We start from the raw sequence: 25,054 nt of genomic DNA on the forward strand, positions 1-25,054 counted from the left end.
ATATCAGTGTTTTCCAAGAAACATATTACTGTACAAGGAAATGGTCCAGTATGGGATATTAGAATCATTTTCAGTGAGTATTAATTGTTTTTTTTCCCACAGGTACAGGACTGGGCACGCTTATTTTTGGTGATAAATCCATTTTCAGCCATATTAATAAAATGGCAATGAGTTAGCCCTCTTCAAGCATCAAAAAATGAAAATCGCTTATTGTAACGAGTAGGCTTCAATGACATTACTGTGAAAAGCCCCTAGTCTCCACATTCCGGCGTCTGTCAAGGGATGCTTTATAATGGTGAGGATAAAAAAATAAACACTCATGCTCTATTATTGTGCTGGTTCATGGAAGACTTTACATTTATTATGCAAATGAAATTGAACAAACTGTGCAATTTCGAGCTCATTTTAGAAACTGAAGATCTGTTAGCCTACATTTCCCATTCACTGTTACCTCAGTCTGGGTTCTTTTTTTAAAAATTCATTTTGATAGGATGTGGGCTTCGCTGGCTAGGCCAGCTTTTGTTGCCCTTCCCTAATTTTCCTTGAGAAGGTGATGGTGAACTGCCTTCTTGAACTGCTGCAGCCCACGGGGTGCGATAGAGAGGGAGTTCCAAAATTTTGACCCAGTGACAGTGAAAGAACGGTGATATATTTCCAACTCACGGCGGAACATCCAGGTGGTGGTGTTCCTATGTACCTGCTGCCCTTGGATTTCTAATGGTCGTGGTCGTGGGTTTGGAAGGTGCTACCGAAGGAACCTTGGTGAGTTCCTGCATTGCATCTTGTAGATGGTACACACTGCTGCTACTGTGCGTCAGAGGTAGAGGGAACGAATGTTTGCAGACGGATTGCCAATCAAGCTGGTTCCTTGTCCTGGATGGTGTCGAGCCATCATTGAATCCCCCACCATCAACATCCTGGGGGGGTTACCATTGATCAGAAACTAAACTGGACTAATTATATTAATACTGTGGCTACAAGAGCAGGTCAGAGGCTAAGAACAGAGGTTAAGAATCCTGTGGTGATCATAGAATTTAACTCACATCCTGACACCACCACTATCTACACCTATCACCATCAACAAAGCACAAGTCAGGAGTATGATGGAATACTCTCTGCTTGCCTGGATGACTGCAACTCCAACATCACTCAAGAAGCTCAATAACATCTAGGACAAAGCACTTTGTTTGATTAGCACACCATCCACCATCTTAAACATTCACTTCCTCCAACATCGACACCAGTGTGCCCACCTTCAAGAAGCACTGCAGCAAATCGCCAGGCCTACTTTGAAAACCTCTAGCTTCAACAAAGAGTCATCTCGACTCGAAACATTAGCTTCCTTCTCTCTCCGCAGATGCTGTCAGACCTGCTGAGATTGTCCAGTATTTTTTGTTTTTGTTTCAGATTCATGTATCTGCAGTCATTTGCTTTTATCTTCAGGTTAAATAGCCGACCCACGTCCAACATTCCTCAGATTTCAAGGCCACAGATTGGCCGCAGAAGAGATTGACTCGAGAGTACAGGCTTTAGTTATGAGGCAGGCAAGACATTGGGAGTCTGGTTTTAGTCCTCTGTCACGGTACCTGCTAGCAGGCCCAGCAGTCATCAGGGGCGTGGAGCAGGTGCGTGGTAGTTGGCTGAAATTAATTATGTGGCGACACACTCATGAATGGAGATAACGGGGGCTTGCTGCCAGGTCACATTAGTAAGCCTGCATCGCCAGTTGGCCATGAAGGAGCTAGCGCCATGTTCAAAGGGTGTTAGTAGGTGGAAATCATCTTGCAGGCTTGGTAGGAAAGCTCTGCAGTTTAAATCTCCACCATCTGAACTTGTTTCCTCAGCACAAAAAGAGGTTCCAAAGTCCAGGGAGAAGATTCCAACACCGTCGTACGAGATCATTCAGTGGCATCAATAGGTTCAACTGAGGTCTGAAAGGTCACAGTAGAGTCTGCACATCTCCTCCATTGCTTGAGGATGAAGAAGGATTCCCAAGCTGCCACTACCTCTCCCTTTCCTTGCAGGCAGCCTCCTAAGTCTCCTCCCTGCAGAGACACTGATCTATGATGCCACACTAAGAGATGACCCCTACGCAGCTCAGTTGTGCGCAGCCCCTTTAGATTTTGGATCCAGTATTGAAGCTCAGCAAGTTTACACAGAGAAAATGACACCGAGATCAATTCAGTGCCCTCTTGGCTCAGCCACCTGGAAGCCCAAAAGACTCTCACAGTGAGTCAAGGAAGTGACAAATGAGATGCAAACCTTTACTGGGTGGGTTACTGGAGGCATGTGAGAGTTTCATTAAATTGGAGGGATAGGATTGAGTCATGTTGAATTGAACTTACATTATATGCAAGTGAGCATATCAATGAGCTTTCTGCTTCTAAACCAGCGATTCCCTCGCTGTTACCTTCCCACCATTTACCTCATCGCTTATAGATTTCCCCATTGATGGGAGTCTGATGCATAGCCTCCTGCGCAATTCTCCATGCCTGTTCTCCAGGCTCCACAGGCCCATTGTCTGCTTTTGATTCCTCATGCGTAGTTGAGAGGAATGTGTAAAGAGTTGAATAATTCTAGGGAAAATATTTACGCTGGTTTGGGAGTCAGGAACTAGGCACTGTAAAAATCACTAGCATTTGATGAAAAGAAGTTGCTTATTTTCAACAAACGAGTTGTTAAAACAAAGAATGCAGTGTAAATAATGGTGAAAATAGAATCAATTATAGCTTCCAAAAGGAAAGTGAATACACATTACACAAAATAATTAAAGGCCAACTTAGTACCAACTCATGTTAACCCATGCCCCGACACCCATCATGCCAACTCACCCAGTATCTATATGGGCTAACCTCAGGACCAAAGCGATATGAGATAAAATAAAATTCTGTAAAATAAAGTTCCATATGCCTATTTCAGACTTGACTATATTGAAAAAAAAACATTCATAAAAGCATTTGGAACATTTAAGATACCTTCAGCTACATAAAACCTTATAACTGCAAACATTCCATTCAAGTCCACAATCTTTTATTTTTTAATTTAAAAAATAAATTAATTTAGAGTACTCAATTCATTTTTTCCAATTAAGGGGCAATTTAGTGTGGCCAATTCACCTACCCTGCACATCTTTTGGGTTGTGGGGACGAAACCCACACAAACACGGGGAGAATGTGCAAACTCCACACAGACAGTGACCCAGAGCCGGGATCGAACTTGGGACCTCGGCGCTGTGAGGCAGCAGTGCTAACCACTGAGCCACTGTGCTGCACTTTCCACAATCTGTTATAGCAACTGGTGTTGGAATTCATACTCCCGCTTCAAAGAGTCCATAACCACTTGTAGATGTCAGTCAAACTGTGAAATGCCAGGCATCCTACTGAATAATGGATGGTTATCAAATCAGTCATGCAGCAGTAATCCAGTAAAGGAACCCCCCCCCCCCCCCTTTATAGCAACAAAGGAATTTTTAAAAAACACCCCTATAATTTATTTCAATCATTTGAAGGGCAAATCAAATGCTTTGAGAAATCTCTTTAGCAGGTTCATCTTACCAGGACCTGTTGACATTTTTGACAGATCTCTTGACAGTTTCAACAGGTGGTTCTGCTAGGTCATATGACAGTTTCAATGAGCCTGACAGTTAATGAGTTTATGCATTTACTGCACAAATTAATTTGAACAATTCTAAAGGACACCTGACCCACTCCAATGTGTCCCGGGACCAAATCAAAGGGTCAACTCACCTGTTAGCTCACCAACAGGGTACCAAAGAAATGCACAAAGCCCACACCTGCTCTTATCTCTACTGTGCATACTTTGGGTTTCACACTCCTGGGCTACCAAAATCTGACATGAATGGAGGCAGCTGCTTCTGTGAACGGCAGACGAATGAAAGATGAACTGCATCCATTCCTGCCTCTGTGAAAATGGGAAGTGCTATGTTCAGGGGCGGGACTTAAATTTCAGCCATTTCCGCTATTTGTGTCACGACAGAGAGGCTCTCAGTCGTGGTATAAATCCAGGCCTAAGCGAGCATATTAATTTAAAAAAGTAATCTTTATTGTCACAAGTAGGCTTACATTAACACTGCAATGAAGTTACCGTGAAAAGCCCCGAGTCGCCACATCCCGGCGTCTGTTCGGGGACACAGAGGGAGAATTCAGAATGTCCAAATGACCTAACAACACGTCTTTCGGGACTTGTGGGAGGAAGCCAGAGCACGTCCATGCAGACATGGTGGGGAATGTGCAGACTCCGCACAGTGACCCAAGCCGGGAACGGAACCTGGGACCCTGGCGCTGTGAAGCAACAATGTTACCCACTGTGCTACCATGCTGCCGTACATACAGTCCTTGAGATTTTGGACTTTTCAGAATACGGATTGACTCGTGGTTGGAATCGCAAGCTCGAATGTGGTCACCAGTTAGAACAGTTTGGAACTCATCTCATGCTCAGTCCTTGGAAATGCTTCAGTTCGAGAGCACCACCAATCTTTAAAGTTTCATCTTTTCGTAGTCTCGTCAAAAGCTTTTATGCATTTGTTTCAAGACAAACGTGACCGACAAAAGATGTTGAAGGGTTTAAAGTGACAACAAGCTCAATGCAACAAAGTATTTATTACACTGACAATATAAAGTCAAGTTAAATAGATTTCAGTAATATGCAGCCATTTTCTCATGAGATCTCACTGAATGATGAAACAGACTCGAGGGGGTGAATGGCTGTGTACTTTAATGAACCAAAACGCTGAGAAAATATCCTTCAAGTAGATGTCATCAACTAAAGTCACAGGGATATTATTTTTCACATATGCAGAGAATATAACGTTAAGACTTTGTACAAGTGAGATGTTGCTGCTAACTCAAAAGGTATATGTCAGCCATTCAGTTATTTATAAGAATGCACAAGTTATTGTGGGTTGGATAATCAGATGCATCTAAATCGAAACAAGTTTTGAACAGTCCGCAACCCTGCAGTCAAACAAAGCTAAATAAGGACAATGTCACATTTTGATGTATCTAAATGATATTATGGAATGATCCTTTGCATTACTAATTAGAATCGCAGTCATGACCTACTGTATCCAGTGATTTGGACATTTTTGTTTTACCAGCTTTGTAAAAAGATAATATTCAACAACTGTGATCTATGCTGGGATTAGAATTTCAGGGGTCAAAGAGGGATTTTGATTTTCAGAGTCTGGGCAGAATTGCTTTAAAATCTCACGAGTTCAGTTTAAAAATGAATGAGGAAATAGGTTATCCAGGAGTCATTGTGAAAAAAAAAATCAATAGACAGCATATATCCACTTGGGTTATCAAAATCCTTGAATTTGAAGAAAAAAAACACTTAAGGTATCGTACAGCGCAGGCTTTGAAATGTGATCATTCAGTACAAAGCTGAAAAAAAGGCAACACAAACACTTCATTCTTTTGGAATGTAATACTGTAATTGATACATTAAATAACGTACACATTCCATACATCTAATGTAGAACAACAAGGGACAGCAAGGCAGATTTCATAGCTCTTTGTACAAAATCGACTGAATAAATAAATTTCCAGAAAACATTCAACTGCAAATGGTCGTCATTACAATAATGCCAAAATTCACACATAATTAAGCCTGCTTTTTATTTTAAATACGCGAGGAAACGTAAGTGCATGAATATGTATGGGGTTTTTTGAAATATCTCATTATTAGAAAATATAACCCAAAGTTAGCAGTAATTTATAAATCATGACACACTTCCAGATTGCCAATTAACTACCAGTCCTTTCTTAAAGTGAGGTTTCTTTGTCGATGCAGAGCTCACAGTCAAAGCCATGTAAAGGGGTTAAAATCTGCATTCATTAAACATTGAAGCATGTGTGTACCCACTGATTTTGTTGCCCCGAGAATAAGATATAACCTATTTTTGACAAGTTTTCATCTTCTCCGCGGAAGACAGCGAAATCCTCAACCACTACATGAAACCAAATAAGTCACAAGGAGGTTGGTAATGAATAATCCATTTTATATTCCAATGGTACCCACAGCTCTGAGTGGTGGATTCTGCCAGATGATAGCACGACTGCAAAGAAACCACATGACACAGCTGATGTTTAAAGAAAACAGACATAAGCCCAGAACAGATCATTAGCCACAAAACTGTTGTTTAATGCAATTTCTTAATGAACAAAATAGTTGATCCTAATAATGAAACAAAATAAAATGTTTAAACAGCAGCCAGGTTGTTGGTGATGCACAATTATTTCCTTGTCAAGTTTTTATGATTTAATGAGGTCCACTGGGACTGACATCTGTCAGTCAACCGTGACTTTTTGACACTATTACAACTTCAAATACATTTCCAGGCAGGCTGTTTTCTTCAGGTTTGAAATACTGAAATGATCTGACAGGTTTAAAAAAAAAAGGAGAGGAATAAAAAAAAGTATTGTGAAGAATGCATTTTTTTTTCCTGTGGGGTAGACAATCTGTGCTGCCATGGTAATAAAAAAAAACTATATAGAGGTCATTATCTGATGAGGTTTGTCGAATTGGTGGAATTTAAGATAATGATAACCTCAATGGGTTCTACCCACATGGGATGGTCAGATCTGCACAATTTTGTTCACTATTAATTTCAGCCTTTGAAGCTCTCAGCTCTGAAGCAAAAGCAAAGAAAGCCCCCCACCAAGCCAGTTCCAAAATAAGACAATTCAGGCTGCCTTAAACAGAATATCAAATGCTCTCCATCGTGTAGCTACTAACTGACGTCAGGCATGCTCTAGGTTTTCTGTCTTTACATGGAGCATTTAAAATTGCAGCAGCAGCTTTTAGAGTGTTGATTTGCGTTTCTAATTTTTTAATTGCAGCTTGGCATCTTTTAATTATATTGCACTTTATTCCAGAAAGTAGGGCCGACAGGTTAGTGATTTATTTCCATTCTTTTTTAAACAGCTGCCTGTATATTCCATAATGTGACATGATGCATTTGTGGGAGAGGGAGTGTCACAATCATTAATTGATGCATACTTAAAAATCTAAATCAACGTGACGTCAGGAATTAAGCAATCCACTTGTCCTTTGGACCCGGGAGTTGTGCATGTTAGGGCGTTACTCTATGTCTTATTTTTTAGTTAACCACAGTTCCCCATCATTTATCCTCTGTAGATATAACCTGCAAGCTGTTGACAGATTGTACACACGCACACACAAAGGTCTGTAGCACACCAACATACAATCCCATCACAACAGGACTTAAAATGATTCTACTTTTCTTTTCTTCTGTCAGCGCTGGACACGCAGGAACACCTCAATCCCAGTTACACTAAAAATCCGAGTCACCTTTTCAACAACAGCGAAAGGAAATAAGCAAACAATGATACAAGAAAAACATTTTTCCCCGGCTTGCACCGGAGTCAATGCGCAGCGGAGAAGAATCTGTCAGTGCAAGAAGATGATTCATGTGACCAATTTGTCCTAATTACACTGAACAAGCAGTTTGTCGTTATTAATCACAGAAGAATAGAGACGTATCAGTGGCCTGTGACAGCAAAATAAATGGCCAGCACAATGGTGAGAAGAATGATGGCGCCCAGGATAAACATGAGGATCCGGTTCTGGATGATCCTAGACAGGGAATTTAAAAGAGGGGGCAGGAGGGAGGAAACAAACAAAAAAGTAGACATTAGAATTTGCAACAAATAAAATCCTTATCCAGCTAACCTCAACGATCAAAGATCTCTCAGACTGCAGACTGGAGGTGCTCATGTAGATGTAACAACAGAATAACATTGAAGCTTGGGAGTATCAAATAGCAGCACATTTATACTTTCACATTTCTACATGAAAATACACATAACGGATCTAATTCCTGCTGTTTGCCGAGCACAGTCAGCTCCTATTTATAGTGAGGGTTTGAAATTTACTTTCAAAGTGAACATTAAACAAACATACAAAGCAACCATCCACAAGTATATTGCACTTCTTTAAAAAAAAAGTGCACAAAGGTACCAAGCATCCAATTATTGTCGATTATATGGATGCCAAATTCTTAAATGCCCAGTAGAGATAGCAAGGGAAAAAAATGGCACGTGTTGAAAATCTCTAATAAAACCAGAAGATGCTGGAAATACACAGCAGGTCCGGGCCATCATCTGAAAAGATTAAAGTCAGGTTAACGTTTCAGGTATGGAACCTTCGGCAGAACAGTTTTGATCAAAGGTCTACACACCTTAAATATTAATCTGTCTTTTCTCTTTACAGTTGCTGATAGACCTGCTGTGCACTTCTTGTATTTTTTTGCTTTTAATCATAGAATTTACAGTGCAGAAGGAGGCCATTCAGCCCATTGAGTCTGCACCGGCCCTTACAAAGAGCACCCTACTCAGTCCCACATATCTACCCTATCCCCGTAACCCCCACTTACCCTTTTTGGACACTAAGGGCAATTTAGCGCAGCCAATCCACCTAACCCGCACGTCTTTGGACTGTGGGACGAAACTGGAGCACCCGGAGGAAACCCACGCAGACACGGGGAAAACTTGCAGACTCCGCACAGACGGTGACCCAGCGGGGAATCGAACCTGATACATGTCAGATCACTAATATCCTCCTCCAGACACTCCAAAGGGGCTGCTCTCTATCCTACTGACAGGTTACAAAATTATCACATTTGCTGACATGTCTTCTGCAAAACTGCTTTAGTTTTTGTCCACAATCTAAGCAGGAGATGAATGACCACCTCTGTCGCCATTCATCACTCACTGCAAGCGCTGAATCCATCTTGCTATCTGACTACTCCCGCCAGCAAGGATCAACAGAGAAACCTTCAGCAACCCCCAATGCTAGCCAGCTTGTACCCAGGCCACAGAAACAACAAAGGAAATGTGTAAATGCTCTTAGCTTCCAGCAGAATGAAACCTGCCTGCAGACCTGGTGTACCGTATTGTCAACCTTTTCAGGAAAAGGACTCCGAAGAACCAAACCACGAGTTGAAAAGAACGAAAACAGAGGGAGCATTGCTCCATTAAAGCTTCAGTTTCCCTGTTACTGCCTTACACAAGCAGCTTTCAAGTGCATCAAACTGCATAAAAACCTCCCTTGGACATAAGTGTTTCCTTACGGGGCTTCAAGGATTTTAGCCACCGTCTTTTCTTGTGTACGCAATCGAAGTCTGAATACTTTTGCTTCTGAAGACGAGAATTCAGGAATTACATATCTTATTATGCTTTAAAGAACAATGTGCAGATGAGATTTGGAAATATAAGCAATATTATTTGGTGATCATAGATGGGTAAACAAATAAGTACAACCAGTGAAGGATATAAAGATAATTAGTGGCATTTTGTTTATTTGGTATTTTAAGTACAAGAATGATACCATATCACTAAATATTAAAGCTTTCATTCAGGTATTAGAGATAACACTAAAAACATGTTTTCCTGGATATAATTTTTTTAATAGAAGTTCAGTATCTCAATTTTTGTCCGAGTGTTTTTACCACCTTACTCTCAACCTCTTCCTTACCTAGCGCTCTAGTTTTGACTTAATGCTGCAGAGCGCAAACTAATAAAGTAAGAATTTAAACTAAAAGCATTCCTTTTACACAATTAGGGTTAAAACTCAGTAGATCGTGGGAAACCTGATTCTAATAATAAAGGAAACATTTTCATTTTCGAAAAAGGAATGTTTGTCTGAACAAAAATTTGAACACAGTAAATAAGCCGGCCTAACCTTGTATCACTTTGACTACAAATATTTTTATGCTGTGATAATTAAATATGGTGAATATTTTATCTCTAGACGATAAACCTAAGTAAAAATGTGGAGGCTTCACAATGAGCTGATAACAGAATGATGCTTCTTCACAAAAATCTGCATTTAATTCACTCCTCATTGAACTACTTCATTTTGTTTTCTTCACTGTTCTTCAAGGACCATCTACATTCTGGTAGCCTTGTAACCATTACAAACCTGCTTTAAAGAGACTAGAAGTCATCAGAATGATGACAAACAGATAAAGGAGATGGCACAGGCTTGATTAAAATGTGGACATTATATTTTGTTACTTTTCCTCATACTACGTTCATACTTCCAGGTAGCATGAATGAGAGCAGCTAATTGCTTCTCGGGATGTTCTATAGGCAACAAGCCTTTCCACATAGATGGCTTCAAAATCCCGACAGCAACTGGATTTTATTGAGATACACATGCTTTACATTCCTCTGTATCACACACTCAGTTCAAGGCCATGGATGGTAGATATAATAGAAATAATTTTTTTTTGCCAGAACAAATCAACAAAACGTTGAGAATATCTATAGCAGAAGAGCACAAAGAAAAATGACAAGGCAGATCAATATATTTACAACTGGTTTGATTAACGAAGGATGCTAATATCAAAAGTGTACTCAGTGCTCGACACAAACATGCAAAGAAGTTTTATAAAAATACACAAAAGCTTTGGTGAATGACTGTTACAACTACACACAGGTAGAATGAGAAGTACAGGTAGACCACTTCCTTTCTAATGAGGGCAAGGTAAAGAACTGTAAATTATTGTCTGGCCATTAAGAGGCCTGACATGAATTTATGCTCAAGAGTTACCGTATGGAGAACGCTTGATCTTGGTTGTTCTGTTGGGGGAGATTGGCGACGGGGAGAAAATGTGGCGCACAAAGGTACATTAAACGAAGTATTAACTCTTATCTCACAGCTGGAGGGGGAGCTGGAGAAAAGTGGGACACAACCTCTTGTACAAGCACCTCCCTGCTCGGAACTCAAGAATGCAACTGGTCAGGAGTATAGATGATGGCCACCTGCTGGGGAAACCGTACATTTCTCTATTTGTTTAAAAAAACGTTGCGTACCAAATGAAAAGTGTGTAGTCAGGCACGTGGAACTACAGAAAATAATGGTTTAAATGATCAGACCGCACATTGCTGGTTTTGATCAACTCGCTAAAATGCAGGAGAGCTCCGATTTGTGGTCAGTCCAGTATTAGGGACAGCCAAATCTACAGATGGGTTTGTTTTGCGGCCCATGTTTGAATCAGTAACTGAACCAGTGTATAATCGCAACTGACAAGAGGCCGTGTTAGGGTGGGGAGAGGTAATCAAATACCGGTTTTGGGAAAGGTAGGGGTGGGGGAGGAGGTTGGTTGACATACATGGTCACCCCTTGTCCGATACCATTTAGGCAGGGAGCACGTAAAAACTTTGCGCTGTGACCTTCTCTAAATGATTTGAGCTTGCAGCCTGTCACGGAACATGTGGTAACTGACTGCACATTCAAAAAGGGGCTCAGCAGCGTGCAAGACTGCCACATAGCCTGCGTGTTTTAGAGGCAATCCATCCTATTAAAGGGGAGCTGCAATCGTTGCACAAAAGTAGCCGCAGACCGTCTATTGAAGACTTGGATAGAAAGAAAAGCCCAGGAGGGCAAAAGAAAGATGTTCCAGGTTTTCAAGTGCTAGAGGCATCAGTGTAGAAGGTAAAAAGATGCAGGGCTTTCTTAGAAGACCGTAAAAGCCCATCCTCTGAAGGGAATGAGAATAGCTGGTCAGCAGAAGCAATTCCTGGAGTCTGGCCCCGAGGATCTGGCTGCAAGAAATTCAATGAGCCCAGATAGGGCCACTCTGACAGTGCTCTAGCTATTATCTGCCAGCCAAAATGGCTACTGGCCGGCTGAGGAGGCGCAATCTAAAGCTCGGCCTATTGGTACACAGCTGCTTGAGGGCATCCTCTATGGCCATCTGCAGTGTCTCCCACTGAAATTCAGCGGCCATGTGGCTATCACAGTATTTTTAAAAAATTCATTCATGGGACAAAGGCGTCACTGGCTGGGCCATCATTTATTGTCCATTCCTAATTGTCAACCTAAGAGTCAACCACATTGCTGTGGGTCTGGAGTCACATGTGGGCCAGACTGGGTAAGGATGCACAAAAGGTGATCATTTCAGCATTATATATATTATGGTAGGTGCTGTTGTTATGGAATGGCCTTTTGTTAGTGGCTTTTATTTCAATGCTTTGGCTGAAAGGACACTATGGTGATGCACATACAGCAGACATCCTCCTCTGAAAGGACATTAGTGAACCAGATGGGTTTTTAACGACAATCAACAATGGTTTCATGGTCATCATTCAACTTTTCATTCCAGATTTCCATTGAATTCAAATTTCGTCACCTGCAGTGGCGGGATTTGAACCTGGGTCCCCAGAGCATTACCCTTGGTAATGGTCTACTCCTGCTCCTATATCTGACATCCTTATGCACCCTCACAACTGGGAATCCTGCCAACCTAGCAAGTCACGGTGCTCCTCCTCTCGCTGGTCAGTGAGGAGTTGATGAAATCCCCTCTGTTCCTTGAGAGGGCTCTGTGATCTTCCTGCCCTGCAACGATAGGTGACGAACAGCGTGATAATGATGCAAATGCCACCTGCTGCTGCCGACAGTAGCACTGAAATTGAGGGCGATGGCAATCTTGACAGCCAGTGATAGCACAGTTCTCACCATGCTGTGTGGCTGCAGGTCAGGCTATAGGAGTTGGCACCTCCACCTCCCTGTGGAATTGCAGGTGCAAAGGCGGGTGTTAGAAGTGATCCCTAAAGCCCTTTGCTGGGTAGAGCCTTCTCTTCAGAGTTTGACTGCCTCTGCACACTTCCTATCCTCTCCCATTTCCAAGTTATGACGTAACATAAGTGGGACTCCAACTATGACCCCCATTACTGAAGGCGGCATTCATCTGATGGTGTAAATGGATCCTGTAATCTTGTCAGGATATAGCAGCACACTCTCTTAAAATCCAAGAAGTTAGCAAAACTTCTCCAAAAGCGCCTGGCAGCACTTCTACTAATCCTGCAAAAGAACCACACCTAGAGGTTGAATGGTTCCCACTTTGGGGGCATAGGTTTAAGGTGCGAGGGGCAAGGTTTTTTTTTCTTTTTATAAATTTAGAGTACCCAATTATTTTTTTCAATTAAGGGGCAATTTAGCATGGCCAATTCACCTAACCTGCACATCTTTGGGTTGTGGGGGCGAAACCCACGCAGACACGGGGAGAGTGTGCAAACTCCACACAGACAGTGACCCAGGGCCGGGATTCGAACCCGGGTCCTCAGCGCTGTAGGCAGCAATGCTAACCACTGTGCCACCGTGCTACCCAACGAGGGGCAAGGTTTAGAGGAGATGGACGAGGCAAGTTTTTTTTTTTACACAGAGGGTAGTGGGTGCCTGGAACTTGCTGCCAGAGGAGGTGTGGAAGCAGGGACAATAGTGACATTCTAGGGGCACCTTGATAAATACATGAATAGGATGGGAATAGAGGGATACGGACCCAGGAAGTGTAGAAGATTTTAGTTTAGATGGGCAGCATGGTCGGCATGGGCTTGGAGGGCTGAAGGGCCTATTCCTGTGCTGTACTGTTCTTTGTTAAGGGGGGGAGGGGAGCTATTCAGCTGGGAGTGTTTAGAAGAGTGTTAACTGGAACAGTGTGGGCCAAAATGGCAGATGGTACATCGAATCAGTGATGTCACAATATTTTCATTCTGCATATTCCTGATGTAACCACGTCCTTCTGCACGAGCGCCCTGTCAGGAAGCATCCCGGTCACAATTTTCATCAGTTCAGGGCTTCTCTTGTGCTCATGACCAGCAGTGAACAGAACCCAATCTCATGGGCCAGGCATGCCTCAGAAATTCATCCTATTTATTTGTATACGATTTTACAGGCCACAGATTTACTTTGCTGTGGTAAGAGGATGGCAAGGTGACCTGGTAATTTATGATGACAAAAAATTTAGAAGGGAAAGATATCTGAATTTTGCTGTCAAAATAATAGTGGAACCAATAGAGCTTGCTGTTATTTAGGCATGGCTATATTGTTGCTCCACATGAGGAGCAGATGCACAGTTGCAATGCCTGTTCGAGTTGCATTGTGCTATTGTTGAGCTTTGCAAATACAACTTCTCACTGTTTGTCTCACTACTGACATGCATTAAATATTGTAAAGTTACTGTAGCTGTACGTTAGATCCAAACAAAATCTGCAGTAGATACCTGTGGCGAGTAATTAGTAGATTAAGCGCCCTTAAGACAATGTGATCGTTGTTACTGGTTGCCAGTTAATCTCTCTGGTATGAAAAATTAACTATTATAAAAATGAAGAAACTTATTCCTTTAGGCTGTGAATTTTTCCAGGCGATCATAAAAATGTAAAATTTATTTAGTTTCATTCCCCCTTACCTTTCACCTTGGGTTCCTTTTTCTCTGACAATCCAATCTTTCTTTTTTGTATCTAAGTTGACAGTGCATTTACAGCTCTTAATTAACCCTCCTCAGTCCTGGTTTAACTCGGATTGGTAAAGGAGATACCCTATTGGTTGCCCTGTTCCCTCAGGTCTCCGATTCCCTCGCTGGGACATTATCAGCTTTCAGCAACCATGTGGCAAAAAATATTTTTGAGCTGGAGGGTGCAGACTGGGAGATGCCATTAGCTGGCCATCTACAGCAAAGTCAGGAATATCAATGGCCATTTGGTGCGAGGCATGAGTGCGATATTCTGCTGGGTAAATTATCAGAATTTTTTCGGAGGCATATTCTAATTATATAAATATATATAGTGACAGAATTTCTGAAGGTAAAATCTCTCTCTGCCTTGGAAATAAAATGGATACTCTAAACTAAAGGCCACCACACAATCCACCAAGAACATACTTCAATGAAAGGGAGAGTTTATGGTGTGGGATGGAGACCTAAAGACCGAAGAAATCATAGAATCCCTACAGTGCAGAAGGAGGCCATTCGGCCCATCGAGTCTGCACAGACCCTTTAAATGAGCATTCTACCCATGTTCACTCCCCCTGTTCACCTGTGGAGAGAAGGGAGCCAACGTTTAGAGTCTGGATGACTCTTTGTCAAAGCAAAAGAGAACTGGAAATAGGGTCTAATTTCAACTGTAGTGAGGGGGGGGGGGGGGGGGGGGGGGAGGTGTGGAGTGAGGGGGGTGGATATGGGGCCAGCGATAGGTGGGGATTGACAAAGATGTTGAGGATAGAAAGACAAAAGGAATATAAATAGGGGTGAATAAGGTGAAGAATGGTGCTGATGGGCAGCATGGTGGAACAGTGGTTAGCACTGCTGCCTCATGGCGCTCAGGACCCGGTTTCGATCCCGGCCCCGGGCCACTGTCCGTGTGGAGTTTGCACATTTTCCCCGTATCTGCGTGTGTTTCATCCCCACAACCCAAAGACGTGCAGGGTAGGTGGATTGGCCATGCTAAAATTGCCCCTTAATTGGGAGAAAATAATTGGGTGCTCTAAATTTATAAAAGAAAGAATGGTGCTGATAAAGAGATCAGAATTTGTGAATGGCAGAACAATAGTGAGTAGATTGTTAAAGAGCAACTAGGAACAGTTGGTGCAAGTGGCGTGGAGGGAGGGGGGACAATGGTGAGGGAAAAACAGGTCAATGGAAGAAATGGAAATAAATTGATAGAAATAAAAAATAGGATGAAGGTGGAGAAGAGAGTTCACTTTGGCATCTGGTTTTGAAATACAAAAATTATCATTTGCAGTTTTAAACTGCTTTAATTTTTAAAGTTTTTTTTTTCTCTCGCATTGCTCGTCCTGTGCAATCCACTACTTTTAGCGAAGGGCTGGCAGGAGGCTGACTTGGTCCCAGGCCCTAGCCAGTACTATATCTGGCAAGTGAATAAGAATGGACTGGGTGACCCTTGGCCCCTGCTGGGAAGCACCTGCTCCATGTGGCCCTGAGAGTAAATAACTCACTGTCTGCAGAAACACAGGTATGTATGGGCCCAGGCTATTACTTGATTTCAGCATATACTGTAAAATCATATCATTTTTCAACATTTGAATTTTACTCAGACTCGCTGCAAATCACCAACCTTGTATGGATGAGTTGATGTTTTTGAAAATAGAGAAAAATTGGGCCAAAAATGAAAAATATCCTTCATAAAAGTGCAGTGGTAGCTCCCATTCATTTTGACTATTATTTTCATAACTGCAGCAACTGGCTTGTTCCGCAGACTTAGTATAAGCCAAATTTCACTGGCTTCTTGGATACCCCTGACACAGATAAATGTCAATCCACGATGTTTGTGTGTAAATCTCTAATTCTAAGCTGTCTGCAAATACACAAAAAAAAAACGGGCGGAGTTGGAAGGGAAACATTTTGAACTACATTTTTGCAAAGAATCTTCATATATGAATAACTTCCTTGCAGCCATATGGTGTTTTGCACCCAAACTCTAACAAAGAAACTGCAAGGTGTGCTGACTTTGTTATCCTGATAGACATTTTACTGTGAGCTTCGAGAGATAAAGTACTGACTATTTACCGAAAGATTTGACCTGTGACTTTTCATTCACTTGGGGAGTTGGGAGGTGGGGGAAATGGTGGCCTTAGATTGTTCCAAGGCCAGTGACACTAATCACAATTGAAGAGGAGTGTATGAAGTAGAAATTTCTGATGGATCTGTAACGGTACTAAAACATACAAAGACCCAGAATAGTGGGATTAACTCCACCAACCTTCAGATTAAACCCGGCCACTTTTGAAAGACCGACAATACTGAAATGTTTGGAGAACTTGCTCTGGCAGCAGATTTGAAAAGGGGTTAGTATGATGGTGCAGTGGGTTAGCACTGCTGCCTCACGGCACCAAGGTCCCAGGTTTGATCCCGGCTCTGGGTCACTGTTCGTGTGGAGTTTGCGTGGGTTTCGTCCCCACAACACAAGGGTGTGCTAGGTGGATTAGCATACTAAATTGCCCCTTAATTGGAAAAAATGAATTTATTTATTTTTAAAATAAATTTAGTGTACCCAATAATTTTTTCCAATTAAGGGGCAATTTAGCGTGGCCAATCCACCTATCCTGCACATCTTTTGGGTTGTGGGGGCGAAATCCACGTGGACACAGGGAGAATGTGCAAACTCCACACGGACAGTGACCCAGAGCCGGGATTCGAACTCGGGTCCTCAGCGCCGTAGGCAACAATGCTAACCACTGTGCCACCGTGCTGCCCTGGGGTACTCTAAACTTATTAAACAAAAAAGATTTGAAAAGGGGAAATTTCCTTCCAGAAGACTGGGGATCTTAAACCGGTGCATGTACATTGTGAACTTTTATTTTAAAACCCAACAAACCAGCTGTTTTAAACACAGAGGAATAAAGCTGTATTGATAGACGTACCAAAACCTGATTGTATCGTATTAAGAAGAGCTGTGATTATCTTTAAATACATACAACAATTCATACTATACATACAACAAAAGGTGTGTTTGTGGATGTGCCCAATTTACCATCAACAAAGTGAATACATTTTCAATATGATAAACTAAAGCAGATAAAGAGCACAAGTTGTCCTTCTGCTGTCATTTCACAAGTGTTTGTGCTGGAGACCTGGATTCCATTTCTCTTTTTAATTTATTGACACAGAAAATCTCCCGCAATTTAGAGATCAGTAATAGAGGGATTCCGATATGAAGGTTTCTTCCTGAAGTCATCTTTTTAATCTATTGCTGGAGATCTTGCTGGGGATAAACATCCATGTGTGAATCCCTACAGTGCAGAAGGAGGCCATTTGGCCGATGGGAGTATGCACCAACCCTCTGAACGAGCACCATAACCTAGGCCAGGGGTGGGCAAACTACGGCCCGCGGGCCGCATGCGGCCCGCCAAAGGTATTTCTGCGGCCCGCCAAGTCATTAAAAAAAAAAAAAAAAAAAAATTTCTTTTTAAATTCTTTTTTTTTTTTTTTAATTTTTTTTTAAGGTTAATGGAGGCGGGCTGTTGGGTTACTTACTGGTATAGGGTGGATACATTGACTTGAGTAGGGTGATCATTGCTCGGCACAACGTCGAGGGCCGAAGGGCCTGTTCTGTGCTGTACTGTTCTATGTTCTATATGAGGCGCCCAGAATCATAACCGGGTGAAGTAATTATTTTACTTAATATACTATGCGGCCCTTTGTGAATTGTGAATTTTTGAATGTGGCCCTTGCACGGAAAAGTTTGCCCACCCCTGACCTAGGCCCACTCTCCTGCCCTATCCCCGTAATTCCAACTAGCCTTTGGACACACTAAGGGGCAATATCGCATGGCCAATCTGCCTTACCTGCAATTCTCTGGACTGTGGGAGGAAACTGGAGCATCCGGAGGAAACCCACGCAGGCATGAGGAGAACATGCAGACTCCGCACAGATAGTCCCCCGAAGTCGGAATTGAACCCGGGACCCTGGAGCTGTGAGGCAGCAGTGCTAACCACTGTGCTAGCCCTTATTTCATTACATTGTTAAATTGAAGGGCCAGTCATTTTGATTATGTTAAATCTCTTAATTAGATTGCGACTGATGGAAAAACTGATACTGAGACTGCTGGGCCCACGCAGGCCAGGCAGTTCGTCCTGCCTCTGTTATACAGCCCAAGTCCAACTCTGTTGATCAGAGAAAGGAAAATTCTATTGCCAATGGTATTGATGCATCCAAGCCGGCAAGAAAAATAGTGGGAATGCCGTGTTACTGAGAAGTAAGTCTAATGCAATTGGAACAGGTCATTTCCTATTTACTGCCTTTTTTAAACATTGAAATATTGTATTTGAATTGACTTTTTTGCTTCCCAAAGAAACAGTATATTTTTGCACTCTATTGTACCAACACATGTCAAACCTCCTGTATTGCAGTGGCAGTGATGAGGATCAAAATGTCAGCTTTAAACATATAAACCCCATCTTTTTCTACTTCTGCCCCAGATCAAATGCATTGGAAGTGATATATTACCACACAACAAAAAAAAAATCTTCAGCAGCATCACAAAATACAAGGGTAAAAAAAGGTTGAAAATGATTCTTTTTTTTAAAAAAAAGCGAACATTCATAAATATTTCAGTTTTTTTCAACTAATAATCTGCTCAGGCATCGGTGGAACAATTGGGACCTTTCGTGAAAAGGCGCTTTACACACATACATCTTGCTCAGAACTGTTTCTCTGCGTTTGCTGAGAACTTCAGCAGTTTGCCTCCAGCAGATTTTACAGCTGCAGTCTCTCGGCACCTGACGTGTGGGTGGCTTTTAAAGGCACAATGCTGATTGGCTGAATCTGTAAACCCAGCATCTCCCCAGCGCTTACTCGGATGAGACCAAGGTTTCTGCCCCGTCTAGACTTGGATCAGAGAATAATAATCAGAACGTGCCCTCTGCAGTACATTTGTACCATTTTCACAGATGAAAATAACTGGGGCTGACTAAACCCAGAACAATGCTATTGTCTTCCTGCAACTGGATGTCAACAGCACAGACTACGGGGCGAATTACAATGATATTAATAGAATAAGCAGAAATGTCTCAAGGCCTTATTTTTCTTCTTCTGCTGTGTTCTTCCTTTGCCACTTTTGTTCAAAATTTTAGGGAAAATTTTCCTGATCCGATGCTCAGCCTAATGGACCAGTTGGGCACAGTGACTATTGGAGTGCACCACGTGAGCAGCTCCCCCCCACCCCACCCCGATCCATACCACCACCCGGTCCCATACCTCCTCACCACCGCACCCCCCCCACAAAACGCTCTTGTTTTTTTCTGCATTAAAGTAATCAAATGGCTTCAGACGAGAGTTAGAAACCTGCCCCACCTACTGCTCTGCTGCATTACAATTGCTTTCCTCGATCTCGGAAAATCATTCAAATATCAGCCTCAACAGTGACACATAAGGAGGACGTGAATGTATAAGGAAAGTGGGTGGAAGGGTTCGGTCAGGTCAGGCCTTGGGGGTCAGGTTGGACCTTGGTTGGGGTGGGGAGGACGTGGAAATGAGAGAGTCAGGTTGGGCTAGTCTTAAAGGTAGGAGGACGGGGGAGGGGGGGTGGTCAGGGAGTCAGGTTGGTCCTTGGGGGTCAGGAGGTAGTGAGAGTCTTTCCTATTTTGGGGGGGGGGGGATCCTCTGAGGGGGTGTGTGGTTCCCATCGAGGTGCAGTCCTTTGGGGTTGGAGGGAGTTTCATTGCAGGGTGGGATCTGTACAATAGTTAACCAGAATTTCAATAGCAAAAAGGCAGAAGTGGCTGAAAATCTTAAGTTCCGCCACCGAACATGGCAGTTCCCAATTTTGCAGGAGTGGGATAGGGGTGGGGTTTGTTTCATGCACGTGGGGTATACAGAGGCAGCTGCCCGCTACTGAAGTGGAATTTTTGTAGCCTTGCAACCCTAAGTGTGCAAATTTGACCTGGTAAGAACTGTCCAAAATATAAAACTAAAGAATAAAACAATAAGATAAAGAACAAAATAATAAATGTGCCTCTAGCCTCAGCAACCACCCCCCCCCCCCCTCCCCAACAACATTTCCCTTGCCACACCCATGCCACTTTATCACCCCACTCACTCCCCCACCCATACTTGGGAATGAAATGAAAATCGCTTATTGTCACGAGTAAGCTTCAATGAAGTTACTGTGAAAAGCCCCTAGTCGCCACATTCCGGCGCCTGTCCGGGGAGGCTGGTACGGGAATTGAACCGTGCTGCTGGCCTGCTTGGTAAGCCAGCGATTTAGCTGAGTGAGCTAAACCAGGTTACTCCTTTGCGGCGGTAAGGCGCCCCTTGGGATCTGGTTCCAGGGTGACTTTGGGGGACTTAAGGTGCCCTTCAGAACTGTTAAATGTAGGCATAGTATATGAATACATTCCTGTGAAGATCATTGGAACTATCAAGAGGACCTGCCAAATGGGTATGTCAAATGCACCTGTCACAGAGAACAGTCAAGCTGTCCAGGCATTTAAATGTTATGTCCTTCAAACCTTTGAAAACAATGTTTGAAATCATTGCTTGCTATTTCACTTTGTTAATATAATGGTTGTCATTACTGGATGACTGCTATACAACGGATTTCACAACCATCCATTATCACCGCAGGGTATAGATCATTTCAGTTTGATTCACAGCTACATATGGTTATAAATTCTCAGATGGGACTATCAATTCCAATGATTTTTCTGACAAGAGATTGTGCACTTGAATGAAATATTTGTTGGTTATAAAGCTTTATTTTGTTGAAGGGATGTAAAGGTAGGAAATGGTTTTTAATCACGAGTATTTTTTTTCAACGGAATTATGTCTGCAATAGACTCTTATAACTTTAGTTTAGAGAAATTTGTTTTGTCTCACCTCTGCATGGGTCCTGAGGTCTGCCCACAGTTGATACCAGGTGTGCTGGCATTATAGGTGTAAGGGAAATGGATGGTGGGGGCATGGATTAGTTTGAGTTGGCACTACATTGGCATAGAAGCTATAAAGGGCCATGGGAGTGGGTGGAGGAGCATAGGCTAGTATGGAGGGTATGGGAGTGGATGGGGCAAGGGGAGTGTGTAGGGTAGGAGGGTGCTGAGGTTTGAGGCACATTTGTTATTTTGTTCTTTATCTTATTGTTTTATTCTTTGTTTTTATATCTTGGACACAATGCCGGATTGAGGGGCAGGCCGATAGCCCAGCTCACCTCTGTACCTGGCAGCCTCCGCAGTACCCCCAGGATCACCCTTCACAACTTCTCAACCAGCCTGCCCGTCCGGACTGAAAACACAACATCCAGGCAACCGGTTTTAAAATTCTGGCTCACAGAGTCGACTCTGCACACTCAAGGCCCTTAATTTATAAAACCACCTTAATCACTCACAGAGAGGGTTAATATTGGGGCATAATAAAATGCGGGTAACACTCAGCAGGTTTGGCATCATTAGTTGCGATGCAAAGTCATTGAACTGGAATGCAAACTCGGTTTCTCTCTCCACAGATGCTGTCTGATATACTGCGTATTTTCAGCATCCTCTGCTTTTATTTCAAATTTCTAACCTCCCCAGTGTTTTACTCTGATAATATTGGGGTGTTTGGCAATATTAATCTTTCAATAATACTTCAAATGAACTGTCAGAAAATCATCTGACAACTACATCCAAATTGACAATATATGCTCCCCAAGCACACACGCATTTGCTCGAGCAGCTTAATTAATAAAATTGCTCCGCAATCTGCTCAAGTGTTTCACAAAATTGAAGCAACTCGCTGCTTAAAAGAAAGTTAGAAATATAGCTGCTTCCTTTTGCAACCCATTCTCTATCTAACCTATAAAAAATTGTGATACCTTTTCTTTTGTCTCTGCTAGTCCTACATTTTTACTGAGAAATTCTGCTCAATTAAAAACAATCACTCTTTGACAATCACTCTTAGGGGCTGATCTAGCACAGGGCTAAGTTGCTGGCTTTTAAAGCAGACCAAGGCAGGCTAGCAGCACGGTTCAATTCCCGTACCAGCCTCCCCAAACAGGCGGCAGAATGTAGCGATTTGGGGCTTTTCACAGTAACTTCATTTGAAGCCTACTTGTGACAATAAGCGATTTTCATAGGGGCTGCGCAGTGGCACAGTAGTTAGCACTGCTGCCTCTCAGTTCCAGGGACCCGGGTTCAATTCCGGCCTGGTGTAACTCTTTGGAATTTGCGCTTTCTCCCCGTGTCTAGTGGGTTTGCCCGGGTGCTCTGGTTTCCTCCCACAGTCCAAAGATATTTAAAAAAATATTTTTGTTCTCCTTTTTCACATTTCCTCCCAAATTTACACCCACCAACAGTAAACAATAATCATTAACGAATGCAATGTTAATCCCCATATAAACAACAATCCCATCCTTCCACCAAACCCCCAAACAGCAGCCCGCATGTTAACATAAACAAATAACAAAGAGGAAACAGGAATCACCCATAATCACCATTAACACATACTGTCCCCCTCCCCTTCCCCTAATGTTCGATGTAATCCAATTCTCGAAAGTGCACAATGACTAATGCCCATGAATTGTAGAACCCCTCCATCCTTCCCCTCAGTTCAAACTTGACCTTCTCAAGAGTCAAGAATTCCAGCAGGTCCCCCGGTTGCTCTCCATCCCATCAGGATCCGCCTTCGGGCGATCAACGAGGCGAAGGCTACAACTTCTGCCTCCACCAGTTTCCAACCTCGGCTGGTCTGACACCCCGAATATGGCCTCCTGAGAGCCCGGGTCCAGTTTCACGTGCGCCACTTTAGAGATTACCCTAAAAACCTCCTTCCAGTAATCCTCCAGCTTTGGACAAGACCAAAACATATGAACGTGGTTTGCGGGGGCCACCCCCGCAACTTTCATACACATCTTCTATCCCCTCAAATAGCCGGCTCATCCTCGCCCTTGTGAGGTGCGCTCTATTTTCCACCTTCTGCTCTATCAGCCCCAACCTCGCGCACAAGGTGGAGGCGTTCACCCTCCGGAGCACCTCACACCAGAACACCTCCTCCATACCCTCCCCCAACTCTTCCGCCCACTTTGCCTTGATCCCTTCCAGCGGTGCCTTCTCCTCTTCCAAAATAGCTCCGTAAACCGCTGACACTAGCCCCTTCTCCAGTCCCCCTGTCGTCAGCACCTCCAGCAATGTGGAGGCCGGCTCCACCGGGAAGCTCTGTATCTCCTTTCTGGCAAAGTCACGAACCTGCATGTGTCTAAATATTTCCCCTTGCTCCAGCCCATACTTCGCTTCCAGCTCCTTCAATCCTGTAAATCGACCCCCAAGAAACAAATCTTTTAGTGTCCTAATTTCTTTCTCCTCCCATCATTGAAAATTTCCATCCCACTTCCCTGGCTCACATCTATGGTTCTCCCAAATCGGCATTTCCTTTGACCCTGCCCCCAACCTGAAGTGCTGGTGAAACTGCCTCCAAATCCTCAACTGTTATTACTACCAGACTCCCTGAGTATTTCCCAGGGGCTGTCGGGAGCAGCGCTATTGCTAGCGCCTGCAATCCTGACCCCCTACACAAACTCTCCTCCATTCTGACCCACTGGGAATTAACCCCTCTGACCCAGCTCCGTACCGTCTCCACATTCGTCCCCCATTCATTTCATTTCATTCATTCAGTAATAATACATCAGGTTTGGAAGATCCAAACCCCCTGCCTGTCTTCCTCTCTGTAGTGGCACCTTTCTAATTCTGGCGACCTTCCCTCCCCATATGAACGAGGTAATCATTCCTTCAATCTCTCTAAAAAAATGCCGTCGGCAGGAATATCGGCAGGCATTGGAAAATAAACAGAAATCGCGGCAACACGTTCATTTTCACGCCATGACAGAAGGAGACCATTCCACCTTGCCAGATCAGCTTTCACCCTCCCCACCAAACGAGGAATGTTGTACCTAAGGAGCCCCCGCACCACAATCCCAAAAAACCTGCACTCCCAGGTACCCACAGTCCAAAGATGTGCAGGTTAGGTGGATTGGCCATGCTAAAATTGCACTTTAGTGTCCAAAGATTAGGTGGGATTATGGAGATAGGGCGGGGGGTGCATCTATGTAGCAATCACTTTCAGAGGTTCGGTGCAGACTCAATGGACCCAACGTCCTCGTTCTGCACTGTAGGAATTCTATGACCTGTGTAAGTTGGTGAATCAGTTAAAGCAAATACTGTAGCATAATTTTGTTAGAGTATGCTGCATTTCAAAACCACCAGCAAACAAACGAACATATCTTCTGTATGTTCCACCTTTCCATAACATTGGAGGTTTTAGTATTTTGTCAGGAAGGCAGAAACAGATGTTGCCAGCTTATCTCAACAACTAATTATATTAAGGGACGGACACCCAAGACACAGTAACTCTGTGCTGAAGACATTCCAAGACAGTATGGCCTTGAAAATAACATGCATTGACTTCAATAGAAATAGTGCATAAAATATCATTGCTGTAACATATGCGCTGCTACAGGCAAGCACTTTGTTTGGTTCCAGCATTGTTGCAGAGGATGCTTTGTATTTGCGAAGAAAAAAAAGTAAATCTCTCTGAATAAGGTTGCAGAAAATATTAAGGTTGGTACCAATTTCGATAATCCTAAGAAATAAATGTGACATGAGGGGCAAAGAGGAGAGAGGGAAGTAGAAACAGAGAAATGAGAGATGGGAGCATACCCTTTTCAGGTCTTAATAGAATTCCTACAGTGCAGAAGGATGCCATTCAGCCCATTGAGTCAGCACCGACTCTCCGAAAGAGCACTTTACC

The 25,054-nt window shown here is 43.1% G+C and overlaps 1 protein-coding gene across 5 annotated transcripts in view; it reads right to left on the minus strand.

The window, feature by feature from the left end:
- Positions 1-4,717: 4,717 nt before the first annotated feature.
- vti1a (vesicle transport through interaction with t-SNAREs 1A) overlaps positions 4,718-25,054 on the minus strand; it is a 404,156-nt gene continuing 383,819 nt past the window's right edge. For all 5 annotated transcript variants that reach the window (XM_038821547.1, XM_038821544.1, XM_038821548.1 and 2 more), the window contains one exon: positions 4,718-7,617. In XM_038821547.1, the coding sequence (XP_038677475.1) occupies positions 7,524-7,617 (94 nt within the window). In that variant the 3' untranslated portion in view covers positions 4,718-7,523. The remainder of the gene's footprint in view (positions 7,618-25,054) is intronic.

The sequence above is a fragment of the Scyliorhinus canicula genome, chromosome 16 (genome assembly GCF_902713615.1).
Source record: "Scyliorhinus canicula chromosome 16, sScyCan1.1, whole genome shotgun sequence".
NCBI classification, from domain to species: Eukaryota; Metazoa; Chordata; class Chondrichthyes; order Carcharhiniformes; family Scyliorhinidae; genus Scyliorhinus; species Scyliorhinus canicula.